The sequence below is a fragment of the Balaenoptera borealis genome, assembly GCF_965194805.1.
Source record: "Balaenoptera borealis genome assembly, chromosome: 1".
Taxonomy (NCBI): Eukaryota; Metazoa; Chordata; class Mammalia; order Artiodactyla; family Balaenopteridae; genus Balaenoptera; species Balaenoptera borealis.
Window position 1 is genome coordinate 127,094,806 of NC_138860.1, and position 21,403 is coordinate 127,116,208.

Sequence of the window (21,403 nt, forward strand, 5' to 3'; positions counted from 1 at the left end):
TTTTAGATTGGAAGTTGGTGACCCTTGTTATACCATTGCAAAATGATGGGTATAATTATTGTGATAACTTGGAAGGCAGACCATGTTCTTATGGAGCCCATAGTTAGAGAAGAAATGGCTAGAAAGAGCTAGAATGTTAGTATGTGTTGATGTTCTCTGTTGTGTTTGGCAACATATAACAAGAAATAGATAAGCCCAAGAAAGAACTGACCAGTTTGCAAGCAGATAAAGAAAAAAGAAAGTATCTGGTAATTTAAGACCTCATAAGATTGAAAAAGCCAACTGCTTCTATGCCTCTAGACAGAAGAATATATGGCTAGTGTTACTCAAAGGACTCCCAATAACTACCCAACTCCTTCCAAAAGTAGGGACCCAGCCCTAAGGCAAAACCCAGACTAAGAATGTTGCCTTCCTACCCAAGCTTGTTGTTTTATATGGCCTCAAAGTAACTGCCATCAAGATGAGAAAACAAAGCAGCTTAACATCTATTGATATGTCCAGAAAAGAACTTTGAATGTAGTTACAGGTACATGGAACTACCTGCAAACAAAAAGAGCAGAAGCCTACCAAATTTTTGAGAAAATGCAAAGCAACTATAAGCCTAGCCAGAAAAAGCCTGTGTATTTCTCACACTTAAAATACCTCCCCTAAGGAAGGCATAGTCTCCAACACATCACTTTGATGTGACCTGTGACCATGCAGAATAATAGACAATAAGGAGGACTTCTCAGAGGGCCAGGGGACTCAGAAGAGAACAGGCAAAGAGTTACTCCTTGAGAGAGAACGTCGAGTTGCCCATGGGCTAAGCCAGGAAATCACTCCACTTTCAGGGCAGAGACCATTGGCAATCCCTGCCTCACAGGATTTATTTGCTGTGGCTCAGGGACTACCATTTATATTGCCCAAATTCCCTTTTCTGAATAGGAGCCTTTATTTCCCTTCTTCTGGTATTACTTCTCCATTGTTTATTGTTGGCAAGGAGGTTAGATAACTTGATGTTTATAGGTGTCTGTGACGAGGAGTCAGACCTGGACCGAATGGAGAGAACTGAATATCAAGTAAAGATTCTCGACTTTTGAACTAGATGATGGGGTTCTGGGCTGTTTTCTTTGGGGAGCGAGTGAGTACATTCTGTGTGGGAAGAAGGGAGCATGGAGACATTTGGATGGTCAGAGGGGCAAACTTGGGTAGAAGCTGCTAGTTCTCCCATCCTTCCACAGTAATAGAACTGGACTAAATTTCCCAGCCTGCCTTGCAATTACAACACATCTAAATTCTCAACAACGTCATGTCAGCAGAAGTGATGGATGCCACTTCCAGATCTGGGACTTCAGGCCTTCCTGTTCTCTTCCCCTTATGTGCCAGTTGCAACCCATATGTGATGGCAACCCTGCTTCGATCAGACAGCTGATGACATGGCCTAGGAGGTGGCAGAACAACAACTTGGAAAAAACCTAAATGATCTCAAGGAGAAAAGCTGCCCAGTCAATCTGGACTGTTCACATTGACATTTTTCCCTATGAGAAAAAAAAAAATACACTTCTTTGTCCACTTAAGTGTTAGGTCTTTTTGTTACAGTGGTCTTACCATCACTAGTATATATGGCTGATGTCAGAAATCCATCTCTTCTTATGCTCTGGACCTGTGAGGAAGTCTTGGGGAAAAATTTCTGCCTGTGTGTTTATACACGCCCACATGTTCAGTAAAAAAAAAAAAAAAGCTGGTTAAAGAAAAACTTTGAGGAGTGTGGTATAATAAAATATATATATTTAGTGTTTGTCCCTGATTCCTGGCACAGAGCTTCTAAAACACTTGGAATTTCCTGAGTGATAGGAGTGTCTTTTGTTGTTTATAATTAGCACCTTCTGACTACACTTGAGTCTAAGCTAATGAGGTGACTCAGGGCAGGGCCACTGGATAACCTCAGGAGGGAGTTGGTTTGCTGGAAAGACCAAGCATGAGACTAGAAGGTGAGAACATTCAGCCCCACTCCCCCGCCTCCACGGAGTGGAAGGGGATTTGAAGACTGGGTTATAGAAACTCTTCAGCAATGAAGTTTGGGGAGCTTTTGTGTTTGTGAACACACTGACGTGCTAGGAGGGAGGTGCACCCAGAGACCTTGCATGCAAGGTCCCCATGCCCCATGATCAACCCCATACCTTGCCCTACACATCTCTTCTGTTTGGCTGTTCCTGAGTTGTATTCTTTATAATAAACTGGGAAAGGTAAATAAAGCATTTTCCTGATTTCTTGGAGTTGATCTAGTGAATTATCAAATCTGAAGGGGAAAGCTCCAAATTTACAGCTGGTTGGAGAGAATACAGGTGCCCTTAGGACTTTTGAATGATGTCTGAAGCGGGGGGCAGTCATGTAGGACTGAGCCTTAACCTGCAGGGTCTGTGCTAACTCCAGATATTTAGTGTCAGAGTTGAATTCAATTCTTGGACATCTAGTTGGTGTCAGAGGATTGGAGAATTGGTGTGGAAACTCCCCACACATTTGGTGTCAGAAATGGTACCCCAAAAAATGACATCACAGGAGCTTAAGCCTACATAGGGTGTGGAGTAATAGGGGCTGACCCTAACACTTTGCTTTACATAAACCCTGCAGCTTTGCCTCTGCACTCTCCAAACTCCTGCACCTCATCAAAGGCAGCACCAACTTCAGACACCACTGGACTGCCTGGGGGGCAAGAACCTCCAGGCTGCTACAGTGGCAACCTAAGAAAATGTTACATTGGACTTTTCTAGCCTCAGAAGTGTGGCTCAGAACAGTAAATGCAAGTGACTGTACATTCTACAGAGAGATACCAGACCATCTTATGGAACCTGCTAGCAGGTGTCCCCAAACCGATACCGTGACCCTTCACCCATTGTGGTGAAGGCCCATCAGTCATGACCAGGCTATAGAAGAGAAGGTGGAGGTTGATCAGGTATATGCAGAGAGAGCTGCTGGAGAGTCCTGCATTTTCTGCCCCTTCCTCACTACTTGCCCCACTGCAAGCAACGTGAGGAAGAATTTCAGGATTCTGAGACATCACTTTAGGTTTCTGAGCCTGAACCAGGCCCAAGCTGAGGATAGCAGACATATGTTAAACTGAATGAGAAACTGAAGTTTTGATTTATATTGGACTGGACCTTTTTTTATTAAATTTTTTCCCGGATTTACTGAGATATAATTGTGGACTGGGCTTTTTAATACCTAAAAATGAAACTATCTGTGACCAGGAAAACTCTAGGATCTGCCTGAGTTATTATCCAGGGGAGAAGCAAGAGACATAGCATGTTTGAAAAGCAATAGACAGAAAGAATCACTCAGCTTTTCTGCTTGTACTCGCCAAGTGCATTTCATTTGAAATGAAGTGTGGACCAGGTTTGGGTGTGAATTCCTGCCTGCTTGGCTCTCATGCTTCCACTGTAGCCACGAATCACATGGAATGGCTGACATAGTACCCATTTTCCACAGCAATATCATTTGGCAGCAATAGCAAAAACAGAAAATTGATTTTTCTAGTTTTTCTCTCTTCAAGGCCAGAGCAATTAGAACCAAGCCCTTAAGCTGAGTAAGAAGAGGTTCTGGACTTGCTGTGGGAGGGAGAGGTCTGAGGAGGGGAGAAAGATATTCCAGCACAATAATCATCCCCAAAACAGTTAATGTGAATATTCAAAGACCGCTTTCATGAAGCTATCTTTGGCCTTGAACTGCCTAACTCCACACTTCTTTTATATGAGACGTAAACTGACAACTTATTTGACTTAGTCCTCCTTGATATAATATCGGTCATATGTTAAAGGCTTCTCTAAATAGGAAAAAGAAAAACAAGTTTGTAGAAAAACAGGCAAAGGAAAGCAGGCATTCACACAGGGAAGAAATACAAATGGTGAATAAGTATCTTAAAATATACTTAACCTCAGTAATAACTCAAGAAATATAAATATAAAAAGTGAAATATTGTTTCTTACTTACCAGGTTGGCAAAAATTTTAAATATGAATTATATCTGGTTGGAAAGGGTCTGGAGAAATATACTGTTATTCAACATCAATGGGTCTATAACTTGGAAAATTCTTTTTGGAGGACAGTTTGGAAAGAGCTATGAAAATTAAAACTGCATTTGTATATGAGCATGCACACACGTCCATGCCTGGGTGTGTAAAAGTGTAGTATGTAGAAAAAGGCCTGGAAGGATATATAATAAGCTTAACACTATTTCTATTTCTCAGGAGAGGATGGGCAGTGCAATGGAAGAAAGGTATTAATGGACGTTCACTTTTTACACCAGGACTTAAAATTTGTTATTATTTGTAATTAACATTTTTCAATGAAAAATTAGACACACTAGCTTTTCAAAGATTAAATAGATATACAAAATATTTTAATTGATTTATTCCTCTTTAAAATAGATTGTTGGGTATTGAGCAGGCATAGTCTACTCAAATTTGAGTAAACTTTGGCAAACTGAACCCTACCTTGTTATAGATAGGTGGTTTAGTGTTTCATACCCCAGTGAAGAGGGCTTCCTTAACTGGTAAGATTGTGAGTGTAGGGTGATATTTTACATCCCCGGGCAGTACTGAATAAGGCTTGTTTTAAGTGATTAAAGATTAAAAATACAATCTTAGGGAAAGTATTCTGAAGTAAAGGTTAGAGAGATTTGCATTTTTGATAAAAAATAATGAATTCTATTATTGGTTTTTATCTTTTCTTTTTGGCAGAGACTGTCTTCAGTTTTTAAGCATGTGTGCCAACGAAATGACCTTCTGCCAACCCAAATTAATGTACTTGTTCATTTTCAGATTAGAATTCATTCCAAATAAGAGCAAGTCTTCCAAGAAATATATATATATTTTTAATCTCAAAGATTTAAGCAAAAAAAAAAAAAAAAGGCCATTTAAAAGATAAGGAGACATTCTTACTTGGTCCTCAAAAGACAGAGCCTGGGCAACATCCCTTGGAAATCCATCAATAACAATGCCCACTTCCTCAGGCATTTGCATCAATTTTTGTTTTATCTCTGTAATTGTTGTTTCCTTGTTTTAAGAAAAAAGATGAAAAACCACAGTTAAACTTACACTCACAAGCGGTATAAAAATCTTTGCAGAATAGAAGCAAATTATACAACAGTACCTGAGGGGCCAATTCTCCAGTGGTAATTATTTTGGCAATAAGACTCCATTTCCTATTGCTACTGGTACTGTGGATCTTCTTCCTTAATAATTCTCCCACAGAAATGTACTGAAATCCATAACGTTCAGCGATTTTCAAACTCTGAGTACCCTTTCCACTTCCTGGACCACCTATCATTTAAAACAGGCAAAATTGGGACCTTCTGATACAATAAGAAACACCCTTTTATACAACTATTATCATCATCTTGAGATGCAGAGTCTAGACCAGTACCAGGGCAGAAACCATTCTACTTGTGGCATTCTCAGTGCTACCTCTGAATGCAGAGAAGGTGTAGATTTAGCCAAGGAAAGGGTAGAATTGTCGTGATTGATTGTATTAGATGAAAGAGACATTTTTTCCCTTATCGATTTTAGTAAACTACTAGTTTTAAAAATTGAATAATGCAGTTGAAAGAAACCGCTTCCGTTTTTCTGTGTAAACTCTAATACTTTTATCCTCTGTAATCAAAGAAAAATCTATGAGTTACAAAAAACAATGACTGCAATGGCAGAAATGTATTACATCCGAACAAAGAGTTAATGTGCAGTTTCGTGAAATGTAAAAATTAGTTTTAACCAAAGGCACACCAATGTTGACATGGCTTATTTAAATCTTTCTTTGAATTGTCTGTTCATGCATCTCCTTGCCTTATATCCTTTAAAATTCAAAAGAAGTTTTAGGCAATAAATACGCAGAGTGAATTGAAGAGATCTTTAAGGTAGAACAATTTCATAGAACTCATGATAGTTTTGATTTTGTGATACATTAGCATGAAATAATCAATATTTTGCAACATAAATCAATACCAATAATCAGTAACTGCCATTTATTTTTTAAAAGCACAAGCACTAAAAAATTATAAAATGTATGTCTCAGATTTTATTTCCAAATCATATTACATCATTTTAGTCAATTTATATTTCTAGACAACCTAGACTAATTGGAATCTAAAGTCTGAGCAAATTTCAAACTAAAGCACATAACAATCATCCCAGTCTGATTTGTTATTTGTTGGCAATTATAAAAATAAAATATTTTAAAATACTTAATCATAAATTATTGACTATAGAAAAAATATTTTTAAAAGTCAATGATAATAAGTAATGAACTGTTTTTGGTGATATTCACTGAAACATAATTATAATTGGTTAAGCAATATTAAAAAAAAATTCAATAGAAAGGTGAGTTGATGTTCTCTCTACTAATTCAATTTATCAAGTTTTTTGAGGGGTAACAATCATTTTACATACCATTATTTAGTACATTTAAAAAAATTCTTGTTGCAAATAACATAAGCAAAAAAGAATGGTGTTTGCTTTGCTTTGTTCTGGATTTTGTAAGAAGAGTTCTGAGTGACTGAACTTGGTTGGCTAGGGCTTATTTCCTCTTTAAAAATTTTGATGTGCAGAATTCTAAAATATACTAGTATACTGAGACCCTTTCCTTAACCTCAATCCCAAATAATGATCCTAATAAAACTGGTTTTTGCCTTTTCATTGCCTTATTAAACTTATAATAGAAATTTGTTTACATCTTTGACATTGTCTTTCTAAGAAACTCTAAATCCAATCCTATTAGACTTACCATTATAAACTACTACTGTATTAAATTCATTACTTCACAAATGAAAAGTTTTGGTTCCAAATTGCTTTTGGCCTATTAAGCCATGGGCAAACCATGGACTGGCTTGAAGACAAATAGCTACATGATCAACGCCGTCAACAAATTCAAACTAATTTGATCCCTGAAGAATGAAAGTTATCTTTCATAAACTATATTTTCACACCTGATCTGAAAAATCATCAAAATAAGAGAACATATTGAATTTAAAAAAATTCAAACATGCTAAGAAAGTTATGGCACCTTCAAGGAAAAAAATTTTTTTGTCAATTAATGGAGGCATTAGCAGACAACAAAAAAATACGATTAGCGCAATTGACAGAGAAGAGCATTAATTGATTGGATGAGTTTGATTACCAGAGCTTCCTAACAAATTAATCTTACTTTCTTCTCCCTGAAACCAGAGTAAGTTTAATTTTGCTATATTTATTTAATTCTACTACTTATAAATATTAGGATCCATCTAACTCAGATTTTATGATTATGCTAACATAAGAGAGATTCATTAATATCTGTGCCAAGAAGGTTAGCTTTAAAAAAAAAATCTGTATTGCCAGAAGGGAAATTTTGCGTATTTGGATGTGGATATCTGTACCTCCCCCACTCTCTTTCAGGTTGGAACTAATAAAAATTTGTAAGGTTCAGGTACAATTATTTTATAATTCCTCAAAAGTCATAAAATTGTCCCAATTTTCTCAGATAACCTCAGATTCACTTTTTCTGTTCTTCTCTTATCTCAGTCCTCTAAAAGTTATTTACACTCATTGGTTCTGTAACATTCTTGTAATGCATAAAATGTTACAGCACACAGTGTAAGTCTAAAACCAAAATCACACCCTTGGGAAGCAAGTTGATTTTACTGAGTAAAAAAGAACTGTGAAGTGTAGGAGATTTAAGCATTTATATCTTCTCCACAGATCTTAGTTTACTGAAATAGTTTAATCATTTTCATATAAAATTCACAATGCACAAAAAATTCACATATATGTGCTGTTTTATACAAGAACAACTGGTATTACACCTTTTTCATGGACAATCAAGCCTTCATTTGTTTATCCTGATAATAATCACCAATATTGTACTAACAACAAGAAAAGCAAAATTGAAAGAATATCTCATTATAAAATGGTGAAATAATTTCCAATTATCCTCCACCTGTAGCTCTATTTTTTAATGAAGCATTTCCTTGTCTTCTAGGTAAGAACCCCAAAGTTTTAAGGACACACACAAAAATTCCATCTTCAAGAATAGATAGAGATTTATGGCATAATAGTGGCTGCCATAAACCATGAGAATATTTTGACTTTTAGAAAGCTGATTTGTGTACTGTCATCTTAAAATTATTTTTCTATAATATAACAATTCAGGGATAAACATATTTGCAATTTTATTACACTTATAGATGTACAAACATCCCTCCTTCTAGACTGGTGAACTTAAATTCTTGTTCTACTTTGGTGTGTTTATTTGCATGTTTTTTCCCCAGTTGCCATCATCGTTACATCTTCTGGGAGCAGTACTTCTTTGCTTGGGGGCTGTATACATTTGGCCCTCGGTTAACAGTTACTGGCTAGAATAGCTTTAACATCTTCCGCTAGATTTTTGCTTTTGGTCATCTTTGTGAAAGCTGAGTCGAATTGGAAAGTGAGACAATGACTACAAATATTTCATGTTGACAGGTCTCTTCAAAATTTTATAGCTTCTGAGGAAGTTAGAATTTGCAAAAGTGGTCAAAAATGCATTCTGCAAAATTACTTAAGACATTTTCAATATCTAATCCTTGTGAAATGGCATCAGACTGATATTTTCATATTCAACATAAGATTCATAGTGGCAATTTAAAAAATTAACTATTATCCTTCTTATTTTCATTAATACTCAGATGTTACGTGCTGTGTAAAACACTATTCTATTAGATTTGCTTGTCTAATAACATCAAACTTAGATTTTATCATTGGTGCCAGTCTGTCATAAGGAAGATTCATTTATATGAATCTTTACCAACATATTATTATTGTTATTTATTTTTTGCTCTGAAGTTAATAGTGAATAAAAATTCAATTTGTTGAATTAAAGGGAAAAAACATATGTTTAGAAAACTTCTAATGGATTCAGCTATCTACGTTAAAAATTAAGCAAATAAAAACCACAAGATGGTAAATCTTGATTTATTACAGAGAATTTCTACGACATTGTAATGAGATTCTATAAAAGTGCAATAAGCATTAGATTATATAATTATAACAATATATGTTTTATTGAAAATTATGCTAAAAATATTTCCATCTACTGTCTCTCAAGCTTTTGTTTCCATTGTTTGTCATTATCCAACTATTTGCAAATATGATGTGTAGTTGACATAATTTTTGAAATGTAAATATATAAACAAAGTGAGCAACAGTATGAGAATTTTGCTTTCTGTCCTCATACCTATGACAAGAATGATTTTTGGTCGAGGTCTAGTAGGATCAAAGACCTCATACTCCTCAATTAACTCCGCAGTCTCGGAGAGGTCTGTGTCACTTTCTATGGAGAATTGATGGATTGGAGGGAGCCGATCATACCGTCGATAAGGAAAGTTTGAATTTTCAGGCATTACTGCAAAAGAGTAAGATAACTTTGAAACGGAAAAAAAAAGCACAATAAAACATTTTTTTGCACTTAACCAATTAGTTGAAGAAATTTAAAAATTAAATGAATCTGATTTTTTTCAACTGGAAGAAGACTCCCGTCCCCTTAAGTCGTCAGCAAACTTTTCCTTAAAGGGCCAGATAATCAACATTTTGGGCTTTGAGGAAGAGAGTCTCATACTCCACTTAGCCAGGAAAACAGTTGTAGACAATAAATAAACAAATGGGGACTTCTCTGGTGGCTCAGTGGTTAAGGATCCGCCTGCCAATGCGGGGGACACGGGTTCGAGCCCTGGTCCGGGAAGATCCCACATGCCGCAGAGCAACTAGGCCTGTGCGCCACAACTGCTGAGCATGCGCTCTAGAGCCCACGAGCGACAACTACTGAGCCCGCGTGCCACAACTACTGAAGCCCGCGCACCTGGAGCCCGTGCTCCACAGCAAGAGAAGCCACCACAATGAGAAGCCCACGCACTGCAACGAAGGGTAGCCCCCGCTCACCCAACTAGAGAAAGCTGGCACACAGCAACAAAGACCCAACATGGCCAAGAATTAAATCAACCAATCAATCAATCAATAAACAAATAAACAAATGGATGTGCTTGTGCTCCAATTAAACTTTGTTTATAAAAAACAGGCAGTGAGCCAGACTTGGCCATGGGTCATAGGTTGCCAACCTCTGCCCTCCAGGAACCTTCTTAAGTACTGCCTAGTCTTGCTTGGTAGTTGGTATACATCCTGGTCACCGAAAATGGTGCTCCTAGAGTTTTGTAGCGCACACCTTCACAACGTTCATAACCATATGCAGCGGCCGATGGAGGCAATGCTTATGCACAACGTGTTTCATTTATCCATAAATATAGATATGCACTCACTATGATCCAGGTACTCTACTGTAGTCCAGTGGAATGGTTTGGTGGCATAATGCACAAAAACTTAAGGTACTGTCACAAGACAGGTAAAGAGTAGCAAACAATTTCTGTATTTGGAACATCTTTCAACATCATTTAACTTTACATTCCCAATATTTATTATCTTTAACCTCCTTGATTTAAAAATGTAACTATGAAGATTTAAATTTACATCTACAACAGCAATAAATCTTTGCTATTTATTGTCAGACATGTTAGTGTGTTGAGGATGGTTCAGTAGAAGAATAAAATAAGATGTAGTCCTGTCCCCACAGAGCTTACAAACTAGAGCTTACATGCTTATATCTGACAGCGGTATGCACACCAGGCAGGATAAGTGCTAAAATGAATATCTCTTATGGTAAACACCATAGGAGTTCAATCGATGGGTAGATCCATTTGGGCAGGAGTGGCAGAAAAAGACTGCAAAAGAGGCAGGACTTGAACTTCGAAAGACTAGAACAGGTGATGAAAAGTGGAAAGTATTTCTCAGTTGGTAGAAATGAAACACAAAGACTCAGAATCGGAAATACAAATGACATGTTCAAATAGATCAGAGGACAGAGCTGGCAAGCCCAAGTGAGGCAGATGCTCTCTACCAGCTATTGCTGTTTGATTCATGGATCTTTCCTTCCTCATCCATGTGCTGGTATTCAAGGAGGCAAAGAGAAGCCCTAACTACCCAAAAAGCACCTGCACAAAGGAGACGGAGGTCACCTGGCCTGCCATGAGAAATCTGGCTAAGCGGATTACTGGATTTTAGCATTGCATAATGCTCACATTTCCTCTGGAGATGTTGATCAGGTAGAACTTTCCATTCTCTGTTGATACAATAAATGAGGTTATTGACTACTGACTCATGGAACTCACTTTAATTCCACGAAAAGAGTGAAGTAGTCTACAGATGACAGTGGATATTCTTTTTTTTTTTTTCAATTTTATTTATTTTTGGCTGTGTTGGGTCTTCGTTGCTGTGCGCAGGCTTTCTCTAGTTGTGGTGAGCGGGGGTTACTCTTCATTGCAGTGTGCAGGCTTCTCACTGCGGTGGCTTCTCTTATTGCAGAGCACGGGCTCTAGGCACCCGGGCTTAGTAGTTGTGGCACGTGGGCTCAGTAGTTGTGGCATGTGGGCTCTAGAGCGCAGGCTCCGTAGCAGGCACGGGCTTAGCTGCTCCGCGGCATGTGGGATCTTCCTGGACCAGGGATTGAACCTGTGTTCCCTGCATTGCCAGGCGGATTCTTATCCACTGCGTCACCAGGGAAGTCCCAACAGTGGGTATTCTTTAGAGAATTCTGGGAAGGGCTACGTCAGGGAAGGCACTAACAACATTATCCAGTTCTGCCTTGAAATTGAACTGCTTCACCCAACGCAGGGCAAAACTCTAAGCATTATCCTTGATTACCTTCTTCCCTCACTCTTCATATCTATTCCCATAGACTTCTCTCCAAAGCATATCCCAAATGCACACGTTTTTCTCCATCTCCACTACCACAACTCTTCCCCAGGCCGCCATAATTTATCTGGACTACTGTAGACTCTACGAGTTGCTTGCTTCTACACCACAGTTCATTGCTTGAAATGTTCTTTCCTTGTTGATCCCATGGCTGACTGCTTCTTGTCATTCACACCTCAGCTTAAATGTCACCTCCTATAAGAGGACTTTACTGACCTTTTAATCTAGGGTAGCCAGCCAGTTAATTTCAAGGACATCACCCCTTATAATAATGCTCTGCACAGTGCCTACCACTTCACCATCTGAGAGGCCTCTAATTCATTCATTGTTTGTCCTCTCCCATTAGAATAAGTTTCATAAGAGCAGGGACCTTTCCTATCTGGAACTTTGTATCCCTGGGAGCTAGAACTATGCTTGGCACAAAGTTAGTGTCCAATAAATACTTGCTGAACCAATAACAAAGAGAACAGTCTTGCTGAAATAGATGGTGCCCATGGAGAAAAGCCAGAAGATGGGTAGGTAGAGTGTGGCCACAATGTGGAGGGCCTTGATCACCAGGGTAAAGGGTTTAGCTTTAATCTGGTAGAAAGTCAGTGGAGGTTTCTGGGGGGTAGAGAAATGACATGATGGAATATGAAATATATATTTTAGGAAAATTAATCTGGTGGTGGTTAGAATGGATTTGAGTAGGGAGAAACTAGGAGCAGAAAGAGTAGCAGCTAGGAGGCTGTTAAAGTAATTCACAGGTGAGAGGTGAAGACTTAGACAAGAGGGCAAGCAGGGGAAATGGAAACGAATGGCTGGATATGAAGGACATGATTCGGATTCAGATATGAGAGATGACAGAAGATGACAGTTCAAAAACAACTGCCAGGTGTCAAGTCTAAAAGAATAAGGAACATATTGCATTTCATCCAGTATCTTTCTGCCCTCTCTTTTATGTTCCAGAAATACTGGGCTTCTCTCCTTCCTGTCTTTATCCTGGCTTCTTCCTCTATGTCAGGAATCTCTGTTCTCTGTTCCCTAGTATACTCTCAATCTCCTCCATCCTTCTCTAGTTGACACCTACTCACCTTTCCGTCTCTTAGTATTAGCATATCACTTCTTCCAGGAAGCCTGCCCTGAACCCTGGCTTAGGTTGGATCCATCTCCTGTTAATATGGTTAGTTCTATAGCATATGGTATTTTCTATAGCATCCATTGTGCTTCTAATTATATTTTTAACACCTGACTTCATCACTAGACTATAAGGGCAGGTGCCATGTTTGATCTTTTTTGGTGGCTACATTCTCGCTCTTAAAAGAGTGTCTGACACGCAGTACTCAATAAGTGGTTATTTTATTACTCAACTGACTCATAGACTGACTTCATGTAAATAAGAAAAGGAGGGCTGGTTTTGAAGCAAATATGATATGTTTGGTTTTGGACATGTTGAGTAAAGATGACAATGAGATATTCCAGAAGAAAAGCTCTATGGACAGTTGGAGCTATGGAACTAAAACTCTTATTTGTGAGTAATTATTTGTTCAATTGTATACAAATGGCAGAAAAAAATGGATGCTCACCTCATATTTACGGTACAATGCTTTAAAGAACTGTCAGCTAATAATTTATCCTTGCTTTTATCATATTTTTACTTAGGAAAGTAATTTGCTTAAAAATTATTAAAATGTTCTATTTCACAGAATAATTTTTCATGATAATTATATATTAGCATGGCTATGTCAATATTTCAGCAAAAAAATGCATTAATCACTTTTTGTTTCTAGAAATAATAATAGTGCTTAAAGTTACAGGGAAGTTAGCAATTTTGTCGATTTTAATAAGCTATTCTGTAAATCATAGTTAAAAACCTACAAAGCACAAATGTGCAAAGCATTTCATAAAATAATATTTTATTATTATAGGATTAATCAGTTTAGAAACCATTTTCTGTATTTTAGCCTACGTTCCAGATATTAGACAGTGTGATACAACATTCTTGTCACCATAGTATGTGAAAGGTTTTATTTGATGATTAATTAAAAGATCTCTGAGTTGGAATTCTGGTAAAGTACTAGCAGATGTGGAGATTCTAAAATTAACAAGTGATTTCAGTTCTAATGAAAGTTAAATCTACATTTTCCATTCCTATTTTAGCTTATCCTGCTAGATCAAGAGTTCCAAACTGGTCATCTGTGGGCCCAATGTAGCCTCATAGATGTGCTTTGTTCAGCTCGACATTCTTCCAAAATTTGTGCTTGACTGCCTTTAGACAATGACTGTTCCCGCTAGTTCTGTTCTCTAGTTTGACCACAGTCTCCACCATTCTCTATTACATACTTGGCCTGCCTGGCTTCTACATATAATCAAGTCAAGTAACAGTATAAAATAGAAGCATTCAAATTTCATTTTGTTACAAAACGGTCACTTTATATAACCAGCTTTTCGACTAAGTGAATGTCACATCCTCTTAGACTTAAATTTAAGAACATAAAAATATCTTAGACTAAATCCAGTAATACCTAAGGTTTGTTAGTGCTTTAAGGTTTAAAAAGAAATTCCCCATGTTTATGTCACTTGATTTAACAAGGGCCTAGGGCATGTATTTAACATTGAGCCAGATTCTAACGTATGATGACACCCTGGGAAGGAAATTAGCCCTTTTGGGAAGGTGTATGAACCCTTCAAGCTCACAAAAATATCATTTTGTTCACTTAAGCAGTAATTTACCAAGTGGTGTGCTGCAGTGGTAATTGGTTAAAGGTTCTCTCTTGAGCACCCAAGCCTAAATCACCTAGTGGTGACCCTGCATTGACAGAGAAGGAGTCTTCTCCTCTCTGGAGATGTTTCTGAGACAATGCCATTTCTGCTTTTTCTCCCTGCTTGTGTTTCTTAAAAATTAACACACTCTGACTTTTCCCCACATCATGTTCAAATAAAATCTAAGTGGGTCATGACTAAGTAAGATAAAACAAACTAAGATTTATTTCCCCCTTGTATTTATTGCAAATAGAATTGTCTCTGCTTCAAATTCTGTCTGTATAACTGAAACTTTTCGTGGTACAATTTTTGAGAATGGCTTAGATTTTGAAAATAGAATGATTTGGGCCACTGGGAAAGAGTTAATTGGTTTCCTCTGATTGGAACTGATTCCATTTTGCACATATTATTGTACTTCTCAATTTTATCTGGAGCCCAAAAGGCTGCTTGGCTGATATTGAACTAATTTTGATAAGCACATATTTCAGAAAGCTGGAATACCATGAATCTCCTCTAGTGAATTCCAGTTCTTAGTTCCAAACTATCCCTAAAATTGTTAAACAAGTTTATGCATCCCATTTCTTCTGTAGCACCCAAATGCCTAATCTCATGCATTGCATTCAGTAGCTGCTAAATAAATCCTTCTTGAGTTAACTAGTATAAACTTTACATGCATTTATGCAGATGCATTAATATGAACTCTGAATTTGGAAACACAGCAATAAGTTAAATCTCTTCTGAGCTAATAAAAAAATGTTGTAGTTATATAATAACTATCAATTTTGTCTGTTATCTACTCATTTATTTGGAAAAGTCTAATTTGCAATTTTAAGAAAAATTCAGTTTGCTAATGTAATTCATTTTACAATGAATGCCCTGGTGGCGCAGTGGTTAAGAATCCGCCTGCCAATGCAGGGGACAAGGGTTTGAGCTCTGGTCCGGGAATATCCCACATACCACAGAGCAACTAAGCCCGTGTGCCACAACTACTGAGCCTGTGTTCTAGAGCCCGTGAGCCACAACTACTGAGTCCGCATGCCACAACTACTGAAGTCCCCGCTCCTAGAGCCCATGTTCCACAACAAGAGAAGCCACCGCAATGAGAAGCCAGCGCACCGCAACGAGAAGGCCGCGCATCGCAACGAAGACCCAACGTAGCCAAAAATTAATTAATTAATTAATTAAGAAGAATAAAAAAAACTAATGAAGTCAGCAAAAAATTTCATTGAGCTTTTAGTGAAGTGCTGGACAACGGTATGCAATTTTGTTTGTCTTACCATGGAGGTGACTAGAATTGGTAGCAGAGACAGAATAGTCACATTACAGGACCAAATATCCTTTTAGGTGCTGGGAAACCTACTAAATTAAATCATTGCCTACAGTTTGTATGGTAGGTTTTAAAGAAAATTGCTCTAATTATAAACTGTCTATTATTCTACGAATACATTACCATTTCTTAGAAAGGATCTCCGTGACTGCCCTCCATTGAGCGGAGGTAAGGTCTTCTTCTCCTGGCTTACAAATGAATCCCACTTCACCTTGTCACAGCCGCCTAGTTCCTTTACTTTCTGTAAACAACTTTCCAAGTACTCTACTGGGTCTTCAGGCTTAGAACACATCAGTCCATTCAAAAGGCTCTGAAATACAACACAATATGCCCACAGAAAATATGTTTTTAAACCACCTTTGTCAAAACAGTGTATATCCCATCTTTAAATTCTGGGTTGTTTTGATTCTTTGCATTAAAAAAAAAAAAAACAATTAGAGTTGAAATTATGCTCTGATTGAATAATTAAAATACCTCCTCAAATTCTTGACCAATTAGTTTTCAGCTCAGCATTCTCTGTCTTTTAAACAATTAAGGCCAACTATATTGTTTAAAATGGAAGAACCCTATCAATATGAGATAAAGTGCAGTGTGTAAAAATGCCCCAGTCATGATTTATCTCATTCCTACCCATCCTTAAAGGCTCCAAGCCTCAGTTTCAGAGGGTTTTTTAAGGATTAAAAAATGTAAATATTTTGTAAATATAATGTATTTTACATACATATAATGTATGTAAATATTTGTAAAGTACATATTAAGTGCCTGGAACATAGTAAATAATAAATGTTGGTGGTTTTAATCATCATCATCATCATCATCAAGAAGTCTCCCCTGAGCCCTCAGGTTGGCTTGTGGACCCAACACCCTTCCTTGGTGTTCATGATACCCAGAAAAAACTATCTTACCTGTCATTCATACTAAAACCACCAGTTTATGTGTTGGTCTCCTCTTCTAACCTATAAACTCTTCAACAGTACAGTGTGGGTCTTATTTATTTCGCAATATCCAGCCTCTGACACTTTCCTTCGCACATGGTAGGTACATACTGAACTGTTCTCTACTTAGAAAAAAAATTTCACTCAAAACATAAAGACTGAGTTTAAAGAAAAACATTTGATATATAATAAATCACTACAATATCCATTGAAATTGCAGAGGAAAACCTGGTGTCTGATATTTCATAAGTACTAATTTCTAAAAATGCTATAAATTTGGAAATGCTGATTCCTGGGAACTGAACTGATGTGCAAAATATTTTCCTTTGGAATATTTCATGGAAAAAGCATAGAGGATTATTATCACCATTATTAATGCACAAAACATAGACACTTTGAAAAGCTGACATCTTTCCTAAATACAGTATTTTATTTTCAAATTATTCTTGTGCAATTTGCTCTAAATGGTAGGCAGTTCCTACCAGGTACATTTGTTCTCTGAAATCCTAAATAATGTAGGTTAGAATGTTCAATCAGAGGAGTTCAACTGCAGAGGGAGCAGAAAAAACTAACCTGGGCATCCACACCCAGTTTGTATGTCAAGGTCTGTGCTACACACACACACACAGATACACACACATTGCGTTTAACTCCTCGGATTCCTCCTACCTCAGTGTAGCTAACTCTGTGGCAGGGCTTACTCTGTATCTTTGCATGCTTTAGCTTACCCAATGCACTTTCAGTCCTATGTGGCATTATTATCACCATTTATAGACCAGGAAATCCTGGCTCAGAGATGTTAGTGAGTTGATCTAGGTTACTCAGCTAGAAACTCGTAGGCCTAGGATTCCAACTCAATGGTTTTGATTCCAAAACCCATATATTCCTCTCTCTACATCTTGCAAAAATATGATATGGGATTTAAAAAGTGCCAGATTTTCTGTGCCCCATACATAATCCAACTGCAATTCGAGTCACTCAAGATTAGGTTTTTAGTTTTTTTATCCCTATTATTGCCTAAAATGAGTGAACGTACTCAATGAAGATTTTTTTTTTTTTTTTTTTACTGGAAAATATGGTTCCAGCCTCCCTAAACATATCTGACTCCACAAAGGGTACTGATTTTAGAAGGGGGAATGAGGTCCACTCCTTCATAGATAATTTAAATCCATTCTTCTAATAGTCAGTCACCATAGGGGATCCAAAACAACCAGCAAACATTTTTTACTCGGTCTACTTGAGTCAACCCTTTGAGAACTTGAACAATCTAATTTGATTTGCCCCAGTATTTAAATTAATTGCCAAATCTTTGCTCTAAGGTACAGCGATACAAGATCAATATATACACCATAAGGTTAGCTAGAGTTAAGAACTCATCAGGGGAAAGTGGTTTTTGTTTTAACATTTAATCTAAAAATGCAAACACATTTCAAACTTGAACCTTCCAGAGATATCCCATTTAGCCCATGTGATGTTTCAAGTCAGAAAGAAATCTGAAAAGGTCAGTTAGATACAGCTAGTTGCTTGACAATATGTAGATTCAATAATCAATCACTTGGTCTACAATGGTGTCTAGTATCCACAACTGTGACCAATGTTTTGGGCTTGATAGATATCTAATTGCTAAACTTTGTATGCCTAGAAATTTTGTATACCTACATTGTGGTTTTGAGGGAGAAAATCTCCCTCAAACTTAAAGCATTTGCTTTTGCTGTCTACACTCATCACATGGAGAACTGCCAAGTTTTACTTCTCTCTTGTGCTGTGCACAACACAGATTCTTCTTACTGGAAGGATGGAGCTTTTGGAGGTCACCAGCAGTCTCCTTCCAGCTTCCCATTGCCTTGCATTTAAGTACACTGTATATCTGTATTTCACCTAAGCAAGTTGACTTCCTTTCCTGGGTGTGCACTATTTTAAAACACCCATTCATATGCAGAAAAGCCAAGGAAAAGCATAGCACCTGAACAAAAATGCCTGCCATCACTTATTTGCATACACTGTAGATTTTCATACACAAACTATCAAAATTCTCTGTGGTTACCAAGGGGGAAAAACAGTACTCACATGTATACAGAAAAAAGATGTACTATTAAGAAGCACTTTGCAATCAGGTGGCCCTGTTGCAGATGTTTCTAATTACTCTTTTAGGGATGACATTGATCTCAGTAGTAGTATTTATGACAAAACCCTTCAGCTCTTCATCTCCATATTTAGTTTTTGAAAATTAAAAAAAGAAAAGAAAAATTCTTAACAAAAATCCTGCATACCCCCAAGACCTGTCCTTATGCAACACCTCCTGATTATTTTCAAATACTAGTAACGCACTCGCTAGATTGGGGTTTCACATACTAGGCTTGTGCTCAGTGGGCGATTTACCTGGAAATCTTGTCTTCAGATGGACCTGAAACCGGTGGCTTATGGAGGTGAGAGGAAAATGGAGATCTGTAATTATGGCGGCCCATTTAAAGATAATTTGGGAAAACAGAGACAAAATTATTTTCCCAAGTAGTGTTATAAAATCCCTTTTAGCAGAACAAACCCCCCAAATAGGAGAAAGAGCAACGCATAACTTTTAGTTTACCACATGAGACTACAGTCTATCATCTTTCAGAAATGGGGGAACAGGTTTCAGAGCCCGCTCTATGAAGCTTGGCTCGCTTCCATTATTTTTTTTTTTTTTTTTCCTTAACCTAAGTAAAAACACATAGGATTCAGGAATGTTCTAAAATTCAAATACGGAGAGAAGGAAAGGAAACAAGACGATCCGCGACGTAGCCTATGATTGAGAACTAACCAAGGTTCTAGTTCATCCACCAAGCCTCCTCTCCCACATTCCCAAAGTGTTCCCCATTCCCCGGGTCTCTGGTGCAGATGATGCCGTGATGCGGTCGGAAGACGGGAGCAACAGGAGTCACGCCCGCCTCGCCACTCCGTCTCCGACTAGCCTTCTCTAGATGGGTTGGTGAGGGCAGGCGAAAGCTATGGGCTGGGGAGGCGAGGAAGGAGAAGCATCCCTTCCAAGGTGACGGGGAAACGTGCTCAGGAGTTCATTCACCGAAAGCGCAGAGCAGCGCTGGGTGACAGCCACCCGGGAGGCAGCGCTGCACTTGATGGGTTTGGATTTTTTTTTTGCATCTTCATCCCTCTCCTCCAAGCTGTCCCTGTGGAGGGCTGCTTTCGTCCTCACTTCCCCGTCAACGCGGGGGTCCCAACCCTCGGCGCGCGAAGGGACTAAGGCTCTCGATTCCCAGTTCCGAGTCCTTGCTGGCTGCTGGGCGCCAGCGTACCCACCTAGCCTGATCCTCGCCCCGGGAGAGCGCGGCCGGCCGCTGCCAGCAGCCCATCCTGGGGGTCCACATGGGAGGGATGCGCTGGGGAAAGCCTGCTTCCAGAACCCGGTTCGAAGACAAACTTGATTTTCGAGATGGAGGCTTCTGAGTCCAGCCATCCGACAAGGACCCCGCAACCCGCCAAACAGACAGCTACCCCTGGGCAAGCGGGCGAGCAAGCTTCCGCAAGCGCCTTCACTTCCGTGCCCCGCGTCTGCAAGGTGGGACGGGGAGCGGCCTCTCACCCGGAACCCCGGGGATGCCCTCCCCAGATCCTCCCGTCCTCTCTGCCAGACCTAGCCCCCTACCTCGAAAAGCTGCGGGATTTCCCTCCGGGCCAGATACTCCTTGGCTTCGTTGGTGTTCATGGCTGTTCCGCGAGCGCCCTGGGGCGCAGGCGGGAGGCTCCCGGGCTGCGGCGATCTGGGCTGGGGCTGGCGGTGTCCGCGCCGAGCGCCGCGCAGCCCTCGCTCTCACGCGCAACTACGCGCTCGGCTCTGCCTCCCCAGGCCGGGCGCCCCCTCCGCCTCTCCGCGGCGACTGTGGTCTCAGCGCTCCCGTCGCCCCCGCCGCGGTGCTGGTCCCCACGCCCGAGCTGCGGGCTCGGAGCCGCGGCTTCCCGGGCTCTAGGCGGCGCGGCCGCCAGCGGAGGGGCGGAGGGGGCGGAGGAAGGAGGACAGCGCGGCGGACGCCAGGCAGCAGCCCGCCCGCCTGCTTGTCCCGCTCGGCGCGCCGCGCTCTGAGCCTCCCGAACCCGGCCTGCGGGCGGCGACGGCGGCGGCCAGTCACGCTGCTCGAGCGGAGCGGGGCGCGGGGGTGGGGAAGGGTGCGCGCGGGGGGCTCGCAGTCACGCCCCTCCGTGTCACACCACCGCCGGGCGCCGCGCTTCCCTGCGCGCGCCGCCCCCGGGACGCAGCAACCTGGGACCAGGTGGCCAAAGGAACAGAGTCGGGGTCTGTAGCGACGTGCGACCCTTTCACCTCTCCCGACACCCCCACCGACCCCACCCCCCACCACACACACGAGTTACTCCTGCATGCCCGAGGAGCTCCCAGGAAGAAACCTAAATGTCACAGAATTTATCGTTTATTCCTAAGGTTACCGATCCTTCATAACAGGGAGCTGGGAGTAAGGAGAAAAGGGGATTGAGGGTGTTGACTCCATCCCCTTAAGATAATTTTTAGATCTTGAGTATTTCTATCCTTCAGGAAAGTTTTGCTAGCTGGTCTCGAATTTTTTTCCCTGTTAGTGTTACAAATCCTTACAGATTTCAGAATAAGGCCTT

At 39.8% G+C, this 21,403-nt stretch overlaps 1 protein-coding gene across 5 annotated transcripts in view; it reads right to left on the reverse strand.

Annotated features, from left to right (window-relative positions):
* The window catches only part of AK5 (adenylate kinase 5), a 252,647-nt gene extending 231,711 nt beyond the window's left edge, over positions 1–20,936 (reverse strand). For 2 of the 5 annotated variants that reach the window (XM_082355606.1, XM_082355605.1), the window contains exons 1-5: positions 20,427–20,934; positions 15,975–16,161; positions 9,219–9,386; positions 5,127–5,296; positions 4,916–5,029 (exon numbers count right to left, since the gene is read on the reverse strand). In XM_082355606.1, the coding sequence (XP_082211732.1) occupies positions 4,916–5,029; positions 5,127–5,296; positions 9,219–9,386; positions 15,975–16,161; positions 20,427–20,486 (699 nt within the window). In that variant the 5' untranslated portion in view covers positions 20,487–20,934. Of the gene's footprint in view, positions 1–4,915; positions 5,030–5,126; positions 5,297–9,218; positions 9,387–15,974; positions 16,162–20,426 lie in introns of all 5 variants that reach the window. The other 3 variants (XM_082355609.1, XM_082355608.1, XM_082355607.1) reach the window with 3 other exon arrangements.
* Between the last annotated feature and the right edge of the window lie 467 nt (positions 20,937–21,403).